The sequence below is a fragment of the Lagopus leucura genome, unplaced genomic scaffold, assembly GCF_019238085.1.
Source record: "Lagopus leucura isolate 7727_CA_CO unplaced genomic scaffold, USGS_WTPT01 Super-Scaffold_100012, whole genome shotgun sequence".
NCBI lineage: Eukaryota > Metazoa > Chordata > Aves > Galliformes > Phasianidae > Lagopus > Lagopus leucura.
Genome location: NW_024962267.1, coordinates 17,355,184 through 17,373,139, shown reverse-complemented (window position 1 = coordinate 17,373,139; position 17,956 = coordinate 17,355,184). Strand labels below are relative to the sequence as shown.

At 43.6% G+C, this 17,956-nt stretch overlaps 1 protein-coding gene across 5 annotated transcripts in view; it reads left to right on the top strand.

Annotated features, from left to right (window-relative positions):
• ERBB4 (erb-b2 receptor tyrosine kinase 4) overlaps positions 1–17,956 on the top strand; it is a 503,190-nt gene that overhangs the window by 459,513 nt on the left and 25,721 nt on the right. For all 5 annotated transcript variants that reach the window (XM_042875078.1, XM_042875077.1, XM_042875080.1 and 2 more), the window contains exons 21-23: positions 10,633–10,788; positions 13,337–13,412; positions 15,329–15,475. In XM_042875078.1, coding sequence (XP_042731012.1) covers positions 10,633–10,788; positions 13,337–13,412; positions 15,329–15,475 — 379 coding nt within the window. The remainder of the gene's footprint in view (positions 1–10,632; positions 10,789–13,336; positions 13,413–15,328; positions 15,476–17,956) is intronic.

Sequence of the window (17,956 nt, the reverse complement as noted above, 5' to 3'; positions counted from 1 at the left end):
TAGAGAAGCAGCCCTTCCGTTCTGTCAGGTTCCTGTTTACACAGAAAGGATGCCTTCAGAAGTGATCGTGCAGAGCACTGAGGTAGTGCGTGCTTTGGGGGCATCTCTCAAGCCGAGGAGCCAGCCTCAGAAATTCAGCCCCAGCCACGATGTCTGCTGAGGGAAAAAAAATCACTGGGGCTTCATTTAGTGAGAATACTGCATAATGCTAAAAGGTTTCAAATGAACCAAAAGTGCCCCGTGAAACATGCAGATTGAGATTAAAAAAAAAATAAATTCCCCTGTTCAGTATTTCACTGGGATTGTGTACGTATTTGCTTTTTGCAAAGCCAGGAGCTACTGTGCGCCGCTGTTAAAGGATTTTCATCTGAGCACACAAGGTACCAGCAACCACAGCGTTCCCCGTGTGCTCAATAGAAGGGAAAATAAGTAGTTCAGCTGCCCAAAAACATGGTCTCATCTGAGCAGGCAGAGTACACGGTGTGCAGAGAAGACCTGTTCTGCGCTGGTTCATTACCATAGCACTCAGCTTAAGGTGAGTACTAGAAAGCCTTGCATCCAAATGATGCTGCCGTTCAGTCAGTGCGCTTCCATTGGAAAACTGTCCGAAAAAAAAAGTGGCCTTGTAGCTAAGGGATGGTAGGACTGGGGATTCCCAAGACCTAGACACAGTCCTAGGCTCTGCCCCATTAAGTTTTTCCATCTTCCACGTTCCTGAATACAGCTTTGCTTATTGAATGTTTGGTTAATTTACTATATGGTAGTGTTAATTAATGTGAATGGGTGTTTCTTAATTATTCACAGAGCATCTTGCTGGAGCAGCCTGTTTAACCAATTGGAGACAAACGAGGGTGCTTACTAGGTATGTAGAAAGCTGAGAATGTCGCAGTGCAGGGAGATGGAGGGCACAGCTGCGAGATGTCCCAGTCCCCACTGTGCTGCTGGAACTGCTGGCAAGTTTCTGATGTGTTTGTGCTGTAGCTGTGTTCGTTCTGAAACTGAGGGAAAGCTGCCCTCGTATTGGTTAATCGGGAGGCTCCTTATTAATAGTCTGCACACTTCATTGATTTTTAATTAATTTCTGAAGAGACACAAAGGATAAGTGCTGCAGCCCACAGACATCCCTGTACTTATTGCAGTCCACATCTCTATTGATTGCCTGCCTAAGGAGCAGAAGTAATCCATTTTAAATACACTTTCTTGGAGAGAGTGAATGCACTACACAATGTACTCTCCTGCTGGTAATTGTGTTGGCAAGAGGTCAGTGGTTGGGTGGGGAAAAGGCAGCCTGTTGTTTAGTATGCTGCCAGCCCTCCAAACTCAGGCTGCTCTGCAGACTTGGAGTTCCAAGGAGCATCCCTTCAGGCTCGCACAAAAGTACCCGGTGTTATGGAACCACTTACCGCAGCTGTGCTGGTTGAAGTGCATGGAGAGCTCCTGAATGGGGCACACTCAGAATGATAGCATGGCTTAGGTTGGAGGAGACCTGGAGGGACCTGGGTGTGCTTGAAAAGTGCGTGTGCAAAAATCTAATGAGGGGTAACGAGACCAAGAGCATGGTGTTGCACTTGAGTTGAGGCGATGCCAGCTATGAGCACGGACTGGGAGAAGAACTCAGTGAGATCAGCCCTGCAGATAAGGGCTTTGGGGTCCTGATGGACAGAAAGCTGGACATGAGCCAGCAGTGTGCATTTGCAGCCTGGAAGGCCAGTATTCTGGGCTGCGTCGACAGAGGGTTGGCAGCAGGCAAAGGAAGCGAGTGTTCCCTCCGCTCTGCCCTTGGGAACCCCATCTGGTGTAGTGTGTCTAAACCTAAGGCCCCCCAGCTGAAGAGGGATGTGGAGCAGTTGCAGCAGGTCCAGAGGAGGGCCACGAGGACGATCAGGGGGCTGGAACACTTCTCCTGTGAAGAAAGGTTGAGGAAGTAGGGCTTGATTAGCCTGGAGAAGAAAAGGCTGTGGGGAGAACTTGCAGTGGCTTTCAAGTACTTGAAGGGAGCTTTCATGCCGGGGGGGATCTGACCGCTTAGACTGTCTGATAGTGACAGGACAAGGGTGAATGGCTTTGAACTAAAACGGGAGAGATTTAGTTTAAGTATTAGGAAGAAATTTTTTTACTTAGAGAGTGGTGAGGCTCTGGAACAGGTTTCCCAGAGGAACTGTAGGTGCTCCATTTCTGGAGGCATTCAAGGCCAGGCTGGATGGGACCGTGGCAGCCTGGTCTGGTGGCTTGTGACCCTACCTGTGGCAGGGGGGCTGGAACTAAACAATCTTTCGAGTCCCTTACAACCTCAACCATTCTGTGATGCTAAATACTACTTGACTTACAGGGCGAAGGGAGTAATGTTCGCGTTATCAGACACAGCTAGCATTAAATTGTGGCTCGCTGAGCCCCAGCCCCATGGTACAGCTGGGGAAAGGTGTCCCTGCAGTAGCATAGAAACCTGTGTCCATTTGTCTTCTTTTTTTTTCTGCTCTTGCATGGGCAGTGCACACAAAGGACAGTCTCTTGAAAACACCTGACTGGTTCGTGTGGTCTCCTTCATAAGCCTTTGTGAGGAGCAGATATGCAGAGCTAGCAGAGAGGCATCAGATGCTAAGTACTTTATCAAAGCATTGGGGGTGACCCTTTACTCGTGAGTCGCTGACTTTATTAAGTTTTTCTTATTACAGTTTCTGGTTCTGGGCAGTAATTGGAGGGTTAGAAACTCCCTCGGTGTGTCCAGGAAGCAAAGTATATTTGTGCATCTCATCTTCGTTGGCCTCCTGAGGGTGTGGAGAAGCTGCAGAGCTGTATCTGGGTTACTGTGTCCTTCTTGGTGGTACGCTTATGATAAGCGTGTATCTACAAGCAGTTCTTCTCACCTGTTTGGGCTGCAGTACAGTAAGGTGAGCCATGGTGAGTTTCTTCAAAGGTTGTAGAACATTCCTGTTCTCTTGCTTTGAGAATAAGAAGGAGGCACTGCAGGAGACTGCTGTAACCTGTGTCCACGCAGCCTAAGAGGCTGGGACATCTCATCTGAGTGAAGCAGTCACACAAGCAGTTTTCCTGGGGAAGGCACTGACGATGGCCTAAGAGAGCACCTAGGGTCCAGCTGTCGTAAGGAAGCCACGTGGTGAGAGCAAGTTAGTGGTAAAGCAGTGGTTGGATGCAACCCCACAGCTCCCTTCCTCAGGAATTGCAAGCATAGGAGTGAACTGTTTTCTCTTGTGCTAAAAAGCCCACGTAGGAGCTGCACACAGATGTGCTGGTAGATCGGAGCAGAACTTGGAGATGCACACAATATGGGCAGTATTGAAAGGCCTGCTTTGCTTCTCATTACTTGTGCTGCTTAGTACTCATATAACATCCTTCGCCACAGGAACATGAAGTGCTTTGCAGACCTTTTGTTCAGCACAGCTCTTCTAGATATCTGCGTAATCTGGGGGAGCCAGGGAGGTACCTCATCCTTGCAGCAGTTCAGACAAGGGGGATGCTTGATGGTAGCAGCAGAACAATGTTCTCTTGTGGTGATGGAACTCAACACCCACCCAGGACAGCTGAGGATTAAGGACTCTACAACATCAGCTCATTGGTAATCCATTTATCTTTTGGTTTGGAGAAGTGAGAATACACTCCAGAGATTTGAATTTAGGATTGCAGGGGGGTCTGAGCCCAGCACAATGGCTGCTCACCTCAGTCATGTTTTAAAGTGCCATAAGCTTAATTCTCATCTTTGTGTTCACTCTCTCTTTGTCTATGGAATAGCCTGCATTTGTCCTGTTATAGTTGCCTAAATTTTAGCCTCATGGCCTCTTTCACATCCCTTTTGCTTCCTGACTTTATTTTGCTTAGTCATGCTGTAGCATCTCTTTTGGTTTGCGTCTTGGGCCATAGCTCAGCAGTGCAGTAAATGCGGCTCTAGGACTCCTAATTCTGGATCAGGTATGATGCAGCAGGTGCATGATGCAGAGCAGAGGCCTGATAGAGAATTATTTTCCCCAAGAAAGTTTGTTCTTTTAATGGGTAATGAACTTGTTTATATTGTCACAAGTATCACGTGTTCTCCTGTGATTGTAATGAAGCCAGGTCATTTCAACCTTGTGCTTCTGCTGGGTCAGCCAAGGTGTGATTGCACTGGTGAGTAGAAAGAATAGAGAGGTAGGACTAACCTGTGTGCAGAATGTCACTGCAAGCTCTTTTCGTGACAGAACTAGCTTGAGTTAGGTGCCCAGGTGTATTTACCCTGGCTGCTTTTCCATAGGGGTAATAATCCAGCTGCACTGGTGTCTTCTTTCCTAAGTCAAGTACATAGAGTTTCTGATTGTTTTTCTGTGGTGTGAACTCTGTAGTCCACAGCCCATTTAGCAAAGCTGCTCCAGGACTGAGAAAAGGAGAGCTGGCCATGTGGACAGGTCCAAAGCGACTGGATGAAAATGCAACTGGTTATGTTAGCTCTGTGTCCTAAGGATGCATCTAAAGACTTGAGGTAAAAGCACCGTGAGCCCAACATACGGCCTGTTACACACAAATAGTGCATTTCTTCAAACTATAGTAAATTACCGAGAAAACAGCGTTGGGAGAGAGAGGGATCAAGGGATCAGGAGAGAGGAAGAAGTATCTTAAATCACACAAGCTTCCTTTGTCTGCCCCGTGTAAATCCAAAACAATTGAACTCCCGAGTACTTGGTGTTATACAGCACAGCCTGGTGTGCAGAGATGAACCTCCCTTGCCAGCTTTATCTGAGTTGGCTGAACTCAGAGGTTTTCAGTACAGCTAATGGGGTGGAGGAGCACATAGCACGAGGTGCCAGTCCCCTGCCCAGTCTATCAGCTTTCGACTGAAGTTGTTAGCATCCCTCACTTTCTCTGCACTGTGAGGATGGCCTTCCGCCCCAGCTTTGCAACCGTGCTTACAGAACGAATCACACCTCTGCAGCTGAGTCAGTGTATTTCAGAGCGGTGTCAGTTGTCAGTTTTTCCCTCCCACAGCTATCTCTGGAGTAACAGCTACTTAGATGATTCTGGTTGCTCATGACAACAAAGGGCACCGCGTTTTCCTTGAAAGTGTATTTAGCCCTGGGTAAAATTATACTTTTTTCATGGAGCAAGCAGGGGAAAGATGATCGTTTCAAGCTTTCTGTAGTACTCCTGATATTAAGCTAGCCTCAAGTTATTAGGATGAAAAGAGGGCAGTCTCCATGGTTGGAGATTAATGTCCATGAGATTTGAGCTGGGCTTGAAATGTTCTTGTTCACATGCCTGTTTAATGAACCTGCCGTGTGTGCTGGCTTTGGTGGGCGGAAGTCATTACCAAAAAAAGGTAGTTTGTTCTTAATTTCTTTATGCTGCTGAAGATGGTTTAAGATCAACATTCCCTCTATTTGAGAGAAAATAACATTCGCTGTAGAAATAGCAAAAAAGTCCCACTGCAAAAGTATTTACAGCACATCCGGCCACTAGTATTGCTACAGTTCTTGGGGCAGGTCAAGCTCGTTATACTTATTGCTTTTAATTTGAATTGTCTTGCAGAATTAAGTCTTGCATCTTGCAAAGACGTATGCATATATTTTAGTTAGTTATTCAACACACTTCAGTTCATTTCTGGTAATTATCCCAAAGGGATTTTGCATTCAGTGAAAATATGTACCTGCTTAAATTCTGTCCTGAGTAATGAATAACCTTTTTCCTGAAATGAGGTACAGGAGCCTAATGGAAAGAGCTCTCAGACAAGGCTCAGTTGATTTGGAGAACTGGACGTTCCCTGAGCAGCAATCGCAACCTTTGAAAGGAATCCAGAAGCATTCTCAGCTGGGGCGTGGGACTGAGGAAAGACCTGAAAAGTGCAAGAAAGCCAAAAAAAAATAGCAGCTGAAGCAGTCTGTGCTTGCAGTGCTCAGCCCTGTGAGCTGTACAAATGGACGGTGTGCTCAAAAACTGCCTCAGGAACTGGGAGACAAATGGCAGCTGCAGAAAGTAATGCTAGCGATAAAGTAAGAAAACAGCAAATTGTGACCGCATCTTAAAGGCAAGACATCCCAGAGAACAAAGCCATAACTTCCCAGAAAAGCTTCAGTTTACCTTTTTTTTTTTTAAAAAAAAAAAAAAAGCAAAAAAACTTCTTTTCTTTCCAGTGCTGCTGTGGTGATCATCTTGTGCTGATGCCTGCAGCCCGGAAGTGCTCCTACTTTATGAAACAGTGTGATACTTCCTGCTGCAGTGCAGCATTTGGTTGGGGGAGAAAGCTGTCCCCTCTTATTTTCTTCTGGCTTCCCTTGGCTTTTTTGATACACAGTCTGTTTTTCAGTGTTCCACCTCCGTTGGTTGCCATCATGCAGTACCTCGTTTTCTGGTCTGTCATTTTTCTGGTGAGAATCCTAGAATGGCCTGGGTTGAAAAGGACCACGATGCTCATCCAGCTCCAACCCCCTGCTGTGTGCTGTGTGCAGGTCGCCAACCAGCAGACCAGGCTGTCCAGAGCCACATCCAGCCTGGCCTTGAGTGCCTCCAGGGATGGGGCATCCACAGCCTCCTTGGACAACAGAAGAAGAGCAGGACCATACCAAGTCTGTGTGTCCAAACTCCCAGAGGCTTCGCAAACAATCCGTAATAGCAGTCTTTATTCTTCTACATCTGTTACTAACTCATTGTCCATTCAACATGGTTGTTTCTGTTCTATGTTATCCTTAGCCAAGTTGGAGAGTAATTCACTGGGCAGAGAGCAGGGGTCGCTTCAGCTAGTTTTACCAAATGTTTATTTCCACCAGTTATTACATTAAAAAACTATGGTGGCTGCAGAATGACAGAAAGGAAATTCTTGCTGGAGTTGATTTCCTAGTGGGCGGTTAGATATTTCGTGTCCACCTCCCATCACTGGACAAAGCTGCCTTTGCTTAACACCTGATTTTTTAACTCTCAGCACTGTTCTTTGTCATCCTGGTGCTGCGTGGAGCACATGGGCAGGCCAGAGCGGGTCGGTAACAGTATGGGAAAAGACAAAAGACCTTTAACACAAATTGAGCCATTTATTTATGAGGCTGCCCAGAGAGGTTGTGGATGCCCCATCCCTAGAGGTGTTCAAAGCCAGGTTGGATGTGTCCCTGGGCAGCCTGGTCTAGTATTAAATGTGGGGGTTGGTGGCCCTGCATGTGGCATAGGGGTTGGAGATTCATGATCCTTGAAGTCCCTTCCAACCATTCTGTGATTCTGTAACACAAATTGAAGGCTTGGTGAGGGTGTTTGTGTGTGTTTGTGCAAAGTGAATTTACATTCTCTCAGCTGCGTGGTTATGTGAAGAGGTGTCTGGGCTGCAGGCGGTTGTGATGCCACGTATTTCTAGGTGAGGATTTGTATAGCACCAGTTTGTCATTGTGCGTGACTCTGGCTGAGGATAAAGGACGCAGCTGAAGAAGATAAAAGGCTGTTCCTTGCTCAGACTGCAATTCCAAACGGACTTTCTCAACTTATCAGCATTACAGCTGTTTGCAGTGGCTGTTTGACTTCTTAATAGCATTAAGCACTGATTCCGAGGGTGACTGTATGTTAAGGGATCCTAGAGGTAATTGCATTTCTAATGACATTCTGTGCCAAGAAACCTCTTTCCTGACCGTGATGAGGAAGTGTCAGTGCTGGGTGGCTTGTGGCTGATCCTTGCAGTAGTGTGAGGTGAATCAGGGCTCAGAGGTGATGGGATGAATGATCCTTAATGACTTACTGCTTGAATTTCCTCCTCTTGGTGACTTGAGCATCAAGTCCCACCCTACTGTGGTATTCCATTAGGTATATGGAGGTGTGACATTTATTGCTGTCTGGACATTTGAGATTAAGAGATTGACATTAAGATTTACATGAGATCTGCATAGCTTTAACTTGGACATATGAAGTCCTGAGTAGAGCTTTGTCTCTCTAGCCTCGCAGATCACTCTGCAAATGGCACACCATCAGGCTCTTTTGGATCAGGCTGTGAAGTGTCATCACTACAAGCCGATCCCTTTCCATTGGTCAGGGTCTAAGGCTACTCGTAACTCTCCTAAAATGCCTTCTTGGCATTTGAACAGGGGCTTGTTGGGTGGTGAAGATACCAGCTGTGTAATGCTGAGGGTATTTTTTCATTAATGCGTCTCTGCGTCATGTAGAAGGATTAGATTTATAGGGAACACTTTTCCTGCCAGCTTTGAAAACGCCTTCAAATGATGCTTCTTGGCATAGTGTGTGTTTTGACACTCGCTGCAGTGAATAGTGTAGGCTTCCTGTTTTTAGATTGTTTCCATTCTGCTTGTATAATCTCGCTTACTGAAAACAAATATAGATATACCTTTTCTCTCATTCTTGCACCATCCACCTTCAGAACTTGTTGATAGGATATCAGGAAAATCAAACATGCTCACACAGAGTATTCCTAAGAGCATTTACATTTCAGCGGGTCACGGCCCTGCATAGGATTTTGTAGCTGTCAACCCTACACAGCTTGTTTTTAGCTTTGCAGATAATACAGGTGGGAAAAAGCCCTGAGAAGCTTGTTTGACAGAGGTGAGGTAAACTGAAAGGATAATGATACAGAGAGAGATTCTATTCTGAATAGAAGAAAGAAAACCAAGTGTGGTGTTGGGTAGGAATATAATTTAGGTTGCCAGTGAGAAATCTTTCAACTTGATAACACGGCTTGAGATTAAGCTGAATATAAAAATGTGATTTTTTGAAGAAAATATTGAATGATGGTGTAAGAATGAGATGAATGAGCAGAATAAACAGTGAAATGTCCTTAAGTGTTGTTCTCCGTGTTTGGAAATTAAGTATGTAAGGGAGGTAAAGTCAGACTCAGAAGGCATGGTGAAGGGCTGGAGTGCCTTGGAAGCTCCTTCTGATAACTGCTGTCGCAGGTGTGGTTTTACAGAGCTGCTTTTGTGGCCGTGGTTCCTCCGTTCCGCTGCCATGGCTTTTGGATTGTGCCGCCTCCTTCTGGTTGGGCGTCTCCAGTTGGAAATCATTTTGCTAAGCACGGTGCCTCTGCTTCCTGTGTTTGTTGATGTGTGACACGCACAGTTGGTTGACCTCTGAGATTTATTTGTCCTTTTCTGACAGGTTTTAATTTGATGTCAAAAATCGTTACCCTTTCAAAGACCCAGGTTTCCAATGTTCACTGGCCAAAATCATTGGCTTGCAATTGGCAGGAGGGTGTGCTTGCTGCAGCTAGCAGTGCTTTTAAAAATCATTCAATTTGCTCTGTGCCAAAGAGTCCCTGTGTCCCCTATAAAGCCACCTTCACGTTGGCTGCAGCAGAGCCCACCGCGTTACTTTATGCCAAATGCTCTCCCACACATTTTCAAATCTTTTAGTAGTGTTGGCTCTGAAATCTTTTGCCTAAATGACAGAGCAGTTCAGAGCTCCACTTGATGCTTTTTGTAAAGACATCAAGAAAGCACTGCATTCTGGCCCAGTCACCACAAGCAGTGGCTCACTCATATGCATCGTCCTCCTGATATCTGTAGGGTAGGCACTTGCGGGCTTCTTATTCTGTTGGAGCATAAAATCTAGCCCGTAAGGCTGAGTAATATGTTGTTTTAATGACTGCCTGTGGCTCACTGAATTATCCTCTGTATTATGGGCTAATATGATCTCTTTGGTATTTAACGATGACTTTTTTTTAAATTGCCATATATATTATCGAGAGCTAATATATTAAAAGATCCTGCAAGGGTAATTATCAAGTGTATAATTTCATCTTTAGGTTCTTATAATGATGGTTAATGTCATAAATGGCTTTTAATAAAATTACAGGCTTGTAACCCTGCTTGACTATCCTTTACATGTCATATAATTAGTAAAACCAAGCTGTGGTGTTCATCTCAGTGTCAGAAAACATCATGTGAACTTCCGTACTGATGGTAAATGGTTGGTCTCTCATCACAGTTAAGAAGAAAAAGGTTAGGGTTAGGTACTCTGATCATATATTACCTGTTTTTAAAGGCAGTTGGATGGGCTTGTTAACAAAAGTACTTGTAGCAGAACATACATGTTCATTTAAAAAAAAAAACACAAAAAAATACAGCTATTGACCTGGTGACTTCCTGTAACTACACGTGCAAAATGAGAAGAGAGTGAAAAGGCAAGTGGATTGCAGCCCATGGAATAAGGAATTGTTTCCCTTCTAATCCACTGAGGATACTGAGAACTTGTGTCCAGCTTCAGGTACTTGGAGATGGATTCCTTGTCTCGAACTGAGGATAGTTGTCCAGAATTTAGGAGATTTGGGATTGTTTTCCCATCTGGCCAGATTTCTCTGAGGCTTTGACTAAGTTGCTTAATCCTTCTGGTCTTTAGATTTCCTGTCTGAAAAACAGGGGCTGTAATACTTATTTTCTTTGTCTCACCTTTCCAGATTTTAAACTTGCTGGAACAAGGTATTGATGGTTGGGTTTGGGATTTTTCTTCTTATTATTTTTTCCTTTGGCAAGTACCATTAAATGGTTCAAATTGGAAAGAACCTCAGGGTTCCCACCTCCTGCTCACAGCAAGGGCGACGCTCAACTTGTGCCCTTGAGACCTTCTTTCTTACTGTGAATAATATTAAGGGAACCAGATCTTACAGGTTCTAAAAACCAAACCAAACATGTAAGACTCATTAAGGTTATTCCACTATTCTTCATCCTTCAGGGAATGATGTACCTGGAAGAGAGAAGACTTGTGCACCGGGACTTGGCAGCCCGCAATGTCCTGGTGAAATCACCAAACCATGTGAAGATCACCGACTTTGGCCTGGCCAGACTTCTGGAGGGGGATGAGAAGGAGTATAATGCTGATGGAGGGAAGGTGAGTACTGAAATGTCTGGAACTAAGTGCATCACACTACGGATGTCCTGAAGTTATTTGTCACGACAGTGTATCTTTACGGGGCCGTGTCTTTGCAAGAACTCTGTCAGTGCCTTAGCAAAGCCCCGCCTGTTGGCAGTGAGCTGCACATGTGAAAACTGCTCATTTGTCCTTAGTGAGCTTCTCCAGGTCCAGAAATAAAACTGCCAGAGTGGTTTCCACACTCAGGGTTAGCTTTCGCGCATAAATTCCATTTTGTGTGATGTTTTGAAGAATTCTGAAGTCAATTCAATGAGAAAAAATTTCCAAAAAATAATCAGGAAGAGCATAGACCATGCTTTTATTTGTAGTATACATGAGAGTTGACGTATGCTCAGCAGAGAGCCACCCCTTCTTTGACCACGAAAGGGCCTGGGTATGCTGTTTGTCACGTCCAGGTCCCCAGTACCACGCTGAGTGCCAGGCCACTAAATAGCTTGCTTCAGGATAATCTTGAAACCAGACATTTCTCGTTATTACTTTTCAGCACACAGCAGAACTTCCATACGGTTCCTCACCCCATTTTTAATGCTTTCAGATTAATGCATTATAAAATTTAGAAGGCTGAAAGTGCATACTGCTGCCGGCTGCTCGCTCAACATTTTGAAATTCCACATTTCAACCTGTCATGAAATCCCAAGGGGTTCTGCCTCTCCTGTCATTCCTTTTCCTGAGCGTTCAGTTTGCTTTCTGTCTCTTTGCTATCCGTGTTTTTCTGTGCTCGCTTATGCCCTTGTCTGTGAAAAACAGCTGTTGCCAATGTGTTTCTCTCCTGGATGGTCTGCTGTCTTATTTGTGTGGCTGCTGCATTTGATAGCTGTTGCATGGATGACATCAGTGTTTTGGTCAATAAGGTGAAGAGTTTGAAAGGAGTCACCAGTGCTTCCCCATTTTGCCCAGTAAAGAGACCTATTGGTAGGGAAGGTGGAGTTTTAGCATTCTTCCCTGATGCGTTCAGTTCTCTCATCCCTTCCTCAGTAACCCCGTCTCTTGCCTCCATCAGTCAGTGAATGACAGAAGAGGAGCTGGCCCTTGCAAACCAGCTGTTTCCCTTCAGCTGTGAGGTTGTGTCTTGGATTTGCAAGGCCAGTATTGTGCTGGGAGTTCAGTAGCCGTATTTACACACCACATGACACTTTCCAATTTCACAGAAACATCCTGTTAATTGTAGAAAACGTTTTGCCATTTAGCATTGTGCTGTTAAGCATGCTAAGAGAGATTCTGCACAGTTTCCATCCTTAGAGATTTTCAGGGCCAGACGGGATAAAACCATCGACCTGATCCCATAGCTGACCCTGCTGCGAGCCTGAGGTTGAGCTAGGGACCATCTCAGGACCCTTCCAGGCTGAGTTATCCCCAGTTAACTATGTAACTTTGCTCTCTAAACAGTTCCAGGTTGAAACAAGGCTACCATGTTTAATGGAAATGAAAGCAATACACTTCTGCAGGAGGAGAAGGAGGATGAACTGCCTTTGCAAGTATGAAGCCAACCATTAGCAGAGTGCTATTTTTGCCATAACTGCATAGGTTGTGTTCATTAGTCAACTTCCTGGAAGGTATTTTCATAGGAGTTTGAACGAAGACACATCCTCTGCTCTTACACCCACCATCTGTTCAGATTTTGTGTGCAGCTACATCTCTGCTCCGCTTATTCCACTATATTTTCCATAGTTCTAAATCAGAGGGGACCCATACAAGTCCCTGCCAGGTAAGATTCACTGAAATGTCTGTCCATTAGAAATTAATGGACTTCAACGCTGTGCCTTGGAAGCCCTCCTCAGGAACAGACAACACCGGAATTCTCATTGTAACACCATCTCCAGAGAGAGAACCCTAATTCCAAACTGAGGTTTGTGTTTGCCTACACTCTTATCTATCAGGAAAGAGAGAAGCCCTCAATGATGATTCACAGCCCAAGGCTATCTTGAGACTTTAGATTTGCTTTCTGGAGCAACTGTTCTCACTGCAGTGATGATACAGACAATTGGGAGGGCTGAGTTCTTAATGAATATCACAAGTTAGAAATTAAGCACAGTAAATCGTCCCTGTTGCCTGTTTACTCTGATTATCGTTATTATATGGACTATGAAGTATTATGGACATGGCATTATTAACTAGTCTCATTAGAGAGCAGTCAGGGACTTCTGCCTTCCGCTTTCTACTGCACTTCAGATGTAGGGGGATCAGATGGAATTTTTGCAGTGGTCTCAATTTCACTCAGGCTGGATGAAAAGTGAGTTGTTCCATTCTGCCCAAATCAGTGAAATTTGGGTGGTGTGACAGGTTCTGCTGGTTCTACTGGTTTGTGTTTCTCAGCGAGTCCAAGTCCCATTCTAGAGGGCAACTATTAGAGGAACAACTATTTCTTCTGGCGTTCGATGTTGCTGCTTTTTTTCCAAGCTTGCAGTTGAAAAAGGAAATGGAGAGGAAGCTGCTGTCTACGTATAGGATCCTGCTTATTGTTTTAATATTGTATTTCTAAGGTTACATTTCTCTTGTCTTTCCCTAGATGCCAATTAAGTGGATGGCTCTGGAGTGTATACACTACAGGAAATTTACCCATCAGAGCGATGTCTGGAGCTACGGTAAACCTTCACATGATTAGCTTAAGAATGTGTCTCTTGTAATGCATTAAACCAAGTTGTGTTACTGTGATACCAATATCCTCTTCTCTTAGAGAGGTTAATTCTGGTGGCTTTTGCTCTTAATTTTTTTGTTATGTGTTACTCTAAACAGCAGTTGTGACTGGTCTCCTGCCTTGCTTCTCCGCTCACTGAAATACATTTATCATGATGTCCCTGCTGGGATGACTGCCGTAAGGTCTGGTCGGGTAGAAGTTTGCCTGATTCTTATGACAGAGGAAGGCTCCTCTCAGCTTAGCCACAGACTCATAAAAACACAGCTGCAGGTCATCATTTCCAGCAAGCAGTCCTTCGAAAATCTTAACTATAAAAGCCATGAATGTCAAAAACTATTTTTTGGCTTATGGGAATTTCTGTACCTAGAGCCTGATAAAAGGGAATTTGTCATAATACAGAGCAAATACAGCCAGAGATAGAAGAGAAAGAGACAGTCTCTCCAAGCCAAGTAAAACAAGCGTGGGTTTAATTTCACAGGTAACTGGAATTGGTTAGACAGGTCAGATCATGTAGGCTCACACTAAAACCATCACGTTTGAGAAATGAGATGTTTGCTGAACGTTATAAATGCTGTTACCAAGATGAGCCACTATGTCACATGTGCTGAGCTGTCTGCCTGTTAGCGTTGTGCAGCTAATTACTAATAAAATCATCTGCACCTTTGTAAGTGGAATGTATCTGGGGCTACGCACTCCTGTTTGCGTTCTCTGTTGCCATATCATTTTGAAATAACAAGGTGTACAACTGTATTCATTACTCACTTCTACCTGTGGGTAGCAGCAAAAGACACTGTTTGCAGTGTCTGGGTATCTGCCCTCCTCTATTCAGCTAAGAAAAATAAATGAGAATTCAATTGATCATGGAAAGCTGCTCTTTCTCGAGAAATTCTGCACACCTGTATCACTTAGGAAAAAGCATTTCTCCATTTAGGAAATATATTTTAAATGCAGGAAGCCCATGATAGCTATTATCAGAAAGAACAAAAGCAAAAAAGAAGTGGCAAGTTAAAGGTATTGAATATAAGCAAAGAGGTGACTGAGGGTAAACTGAATACGTGGCTTTATGGGTAAGGTATTTTTGTCCGTTTCTTTTCAGATTAGTATGACAGCTGTCCAAATATGGTTACTGATCTGGAGGCGTGTTTTAAATGGCCTTTGCAGTAAAAATTAGGAAAACAACAACAACTGATGTGGGAGCAGCGTTTTCAATATTGAAGATTTGGTTTGATGACAAATTGTTACTTATGATATACGACCTTTATTTCCAGCTCTGATGCCAAAACAAATCCTATGGCTATACAAAAAGAGGATCTTGGTTTTTTTAAGCACAGCCCTATTATAACTCAAATCCCTAAGGTGACTTAAGGAAAAATAATAATACGGGTGGCTGTGAATGAGTTAGGAGGCAAAAGCAGTGACACAATGCTATTCTGTACTGTACTTCTGTGAGAAATTGATGTTCTAAGTTAGGGAACATCTACGTTTTTCCCCGAAATAATAGACTACATCATCTATTCATTTTTTGATATGATAAAAGAGCAAGATACATTCTTTTATTATTGCATCCATTTGCTTTCCCACTATCTGTCAGTCTTAGACCTTTGTCTTGTGCCTCAAATCTATCACGCTGCTTCTTATGCCAATAAAAATGAGGGAAGGCACTCCTGTGGATTAACACTAAGTGCTGTTTCTCCATTTGGTGGAGTTTGTTAAATGGCAGACCAGGCACAAACATTTTTACAAGCCCTGGTAACAAAGAAGAAATTCCAGTCTAGAACTGGACTGCAGTACTGAGCTGTAAGAAGCTGGGAAGGAATCTGAGTAGCACAACCTCAAATACTAAGTCCCTTTTTCTCTGTCTAGGAGTCACTATCTGGGAGCTTATGACCTTTGGTGGAAAGCCATACGATGGGATCCCGACTCGAGAGATCCCAGACCTCCTGGAGAAGGGAGAGCGGTTGCCCCAGCCTCCAATCTGCACTATTGATGTTTATATGGTGATGGTGAAATGTAAGTAATTGGAGCTCTTCGCATCTCTGCGTTCAGTGTGAGAGGAATACTATTTTAGAGCATTTGCATGCATAGTCTCTGACAATGCCTGGTAATAGTGCAGGCAGTTTCAAAACAAAGGCTTCCCAAGATACTGTAAATTCCATTTAAATACTGTATGCACATTTTTTTGCAATTGCAAGATACGGATTTAGCCCTGAAGGGCTGAGTTAGCTTCTTATTACTGTCAGATGGTATCTCATATTCTTTCTGTGAAGTCAAAATTGTATCGTTGTTATTGTAAACCCTTGTCATTTCCATGACAATTGATTCTGATGTTAGAACAGATAGTATTAAACATAATTACCGTACACGGATACTCAGCCAGTGAAGTTTGCAAGGAAAAATGCTGGTTCCAGATACTGAGGAAAGAATGCAAGGATGTTTTATTGTCAGTAAAAGGATTGATTATTGCAATATTAATAATAAAAGGTAAAATTAATATAAGAAATGATGCAGAAGGGAGGTTTATCATTCTTAGTCCAGTATAATAATTTATGGATATCTGTACTTGAGCAGAAAAGGAAAAAAGCTTGCGCTGGGTTTCTTCCTACCCTTTTTATCTCCAAGATACCAGCACTAGTGACTGTATTCTCCAAGGCTACGCTTCCAATTTAAAAAGAATTAAGGACATCTCTCTGGTGTTTCTGACTTAATTTAAGTGAGATTAACATACAGCTATCTCATCTGTCTTCTATGGACCTTTCCCTTTAGCCTTGTACACAAAAACACTGAAAGAAAGAAAATAACACCAGCAGAGGTAAATAAGCCTCTTCTGAATACAGTTAGACCCAACAGCTGCCAGCAGTTCATGAAGCTCATATTGTGAACATCCTGTGTAATCCAGGGGTTTGCATTTGGAACGTACAGAATTCCATCTTTTCCTTCCCCAACCATTTGTTCAAGTATTGAGCTCTGCACTGCTCAGCTGTGGTGGAAAATTTGACCACATCTAGAGTACAGGTTGGTTTGGTTTTTGATGCGTGTTGACATTTAAGACAATAAATATCTACCGCTATCTTAAAAAGGACTGTTTTCAGGGTGGTTCGATGACTGGGGAATAATATGACTCCATAAGGCAATTTAGCAGGACACTGTGGAGGAATTTTCAGCGTGGCTTAATGTAACTCAGCCTCTTCGTACCAAAAACAGGCAAGATATGAACCTCCAGCAGTGCTTGGAGCCTGCCAACCCCCTTGAGAACTACAGCCAGGTAGCTGTGATAGGGATATAGAGAAGAATTTGCTTTTTAACATCAGCTTTCTGTTACTCCTACATGTTGATATGAGAGCAGCTGACATTTGATTGTCTCGTGCGCTACCTAGAGAAGAGTCAGTAGAGCAGTTCCCTTCGTACACCATTCCTACACTGAAGACAATTCTGTGAGTCTCAATAAAGAAGCCAGATATTTAAACCAAGCTTGGTGACTTCAGGGAGGAGCCTAACGCGCTAGTAGTTTTCTATTATTTATGAATAAATGTTGCAGAAGCACATGTAGAACCATTAGGAGTCCTCGTATGCTCGGGCAGATCTAGGAAATAGAGGTAAAAGCTGCTGGAACTATCACAGACCTTTTAACATAAATGCACACAGGTAGGAGTATCACGTGAATGGTACAAGGTGTTTATGTTGCAACTTGCAAAAATACTCAAGTTGATAGCATTTCTAATGAGTACAAGGCATTTCTCAGCAAACAGAAGAAACACATGAAGAAGAAACAGAACAGAAACAGAAGAAATGACTGTTCTGGAAAGTCACAGCTAGATGTATGGATTTAGTCCTGTAATGCTTGAGTGGAGTTCTTTGTGAGTTGTATTAGCTTTGTTGGATTTTTTTTTTTTTTTGCTTTGGTCACTTCTTCCATTAAAGGCTATGAAGGAGATAAGGCCCACTTCGTTCTGCCTCCCTGGCAAATGAGAACATGCTCTTGGGAAGCTGCCGATAGAATCTTCCATTAGAAAGAGCTGACACTGAGATAAACTAGTTGCCAGTGGTGACTGCCTGTGCCACTTGCTTGTACAGAAAGCACTAGAAGGGATTGAGAATTGTTCCTAATGAATGTTTCTGGGAGAATGAAAGACCAAAGAATTGCCCTTGGACAATTAAAATTGCATCTAATACCTTGTGGGGTCTGTGTTAATGATGCAGATACATGAATGCAAAAAACACCTGAAAGGTGGGCTGGGAGGTCAGTCATCGTGTTCAAGTCTTGGGCAGCTCTTTGTAATGTAAGCTACTGTGGAACAGTTGTTCGGTTTGAGGAAAAAAATGTGCTTAGTAATAACTTTGTAATAAACCCACTAGGCTGAGGTGAGATCAGGGATTAATTAAATTAGAGGTTGGACAGATCCGTAATAAAAAAACAGAGTTGACATCTAAATGGGAAAGGCAAATACAGAAAATGACATGGCCTGCTTTGGGGGTGGGGAACAGAAACTCAGA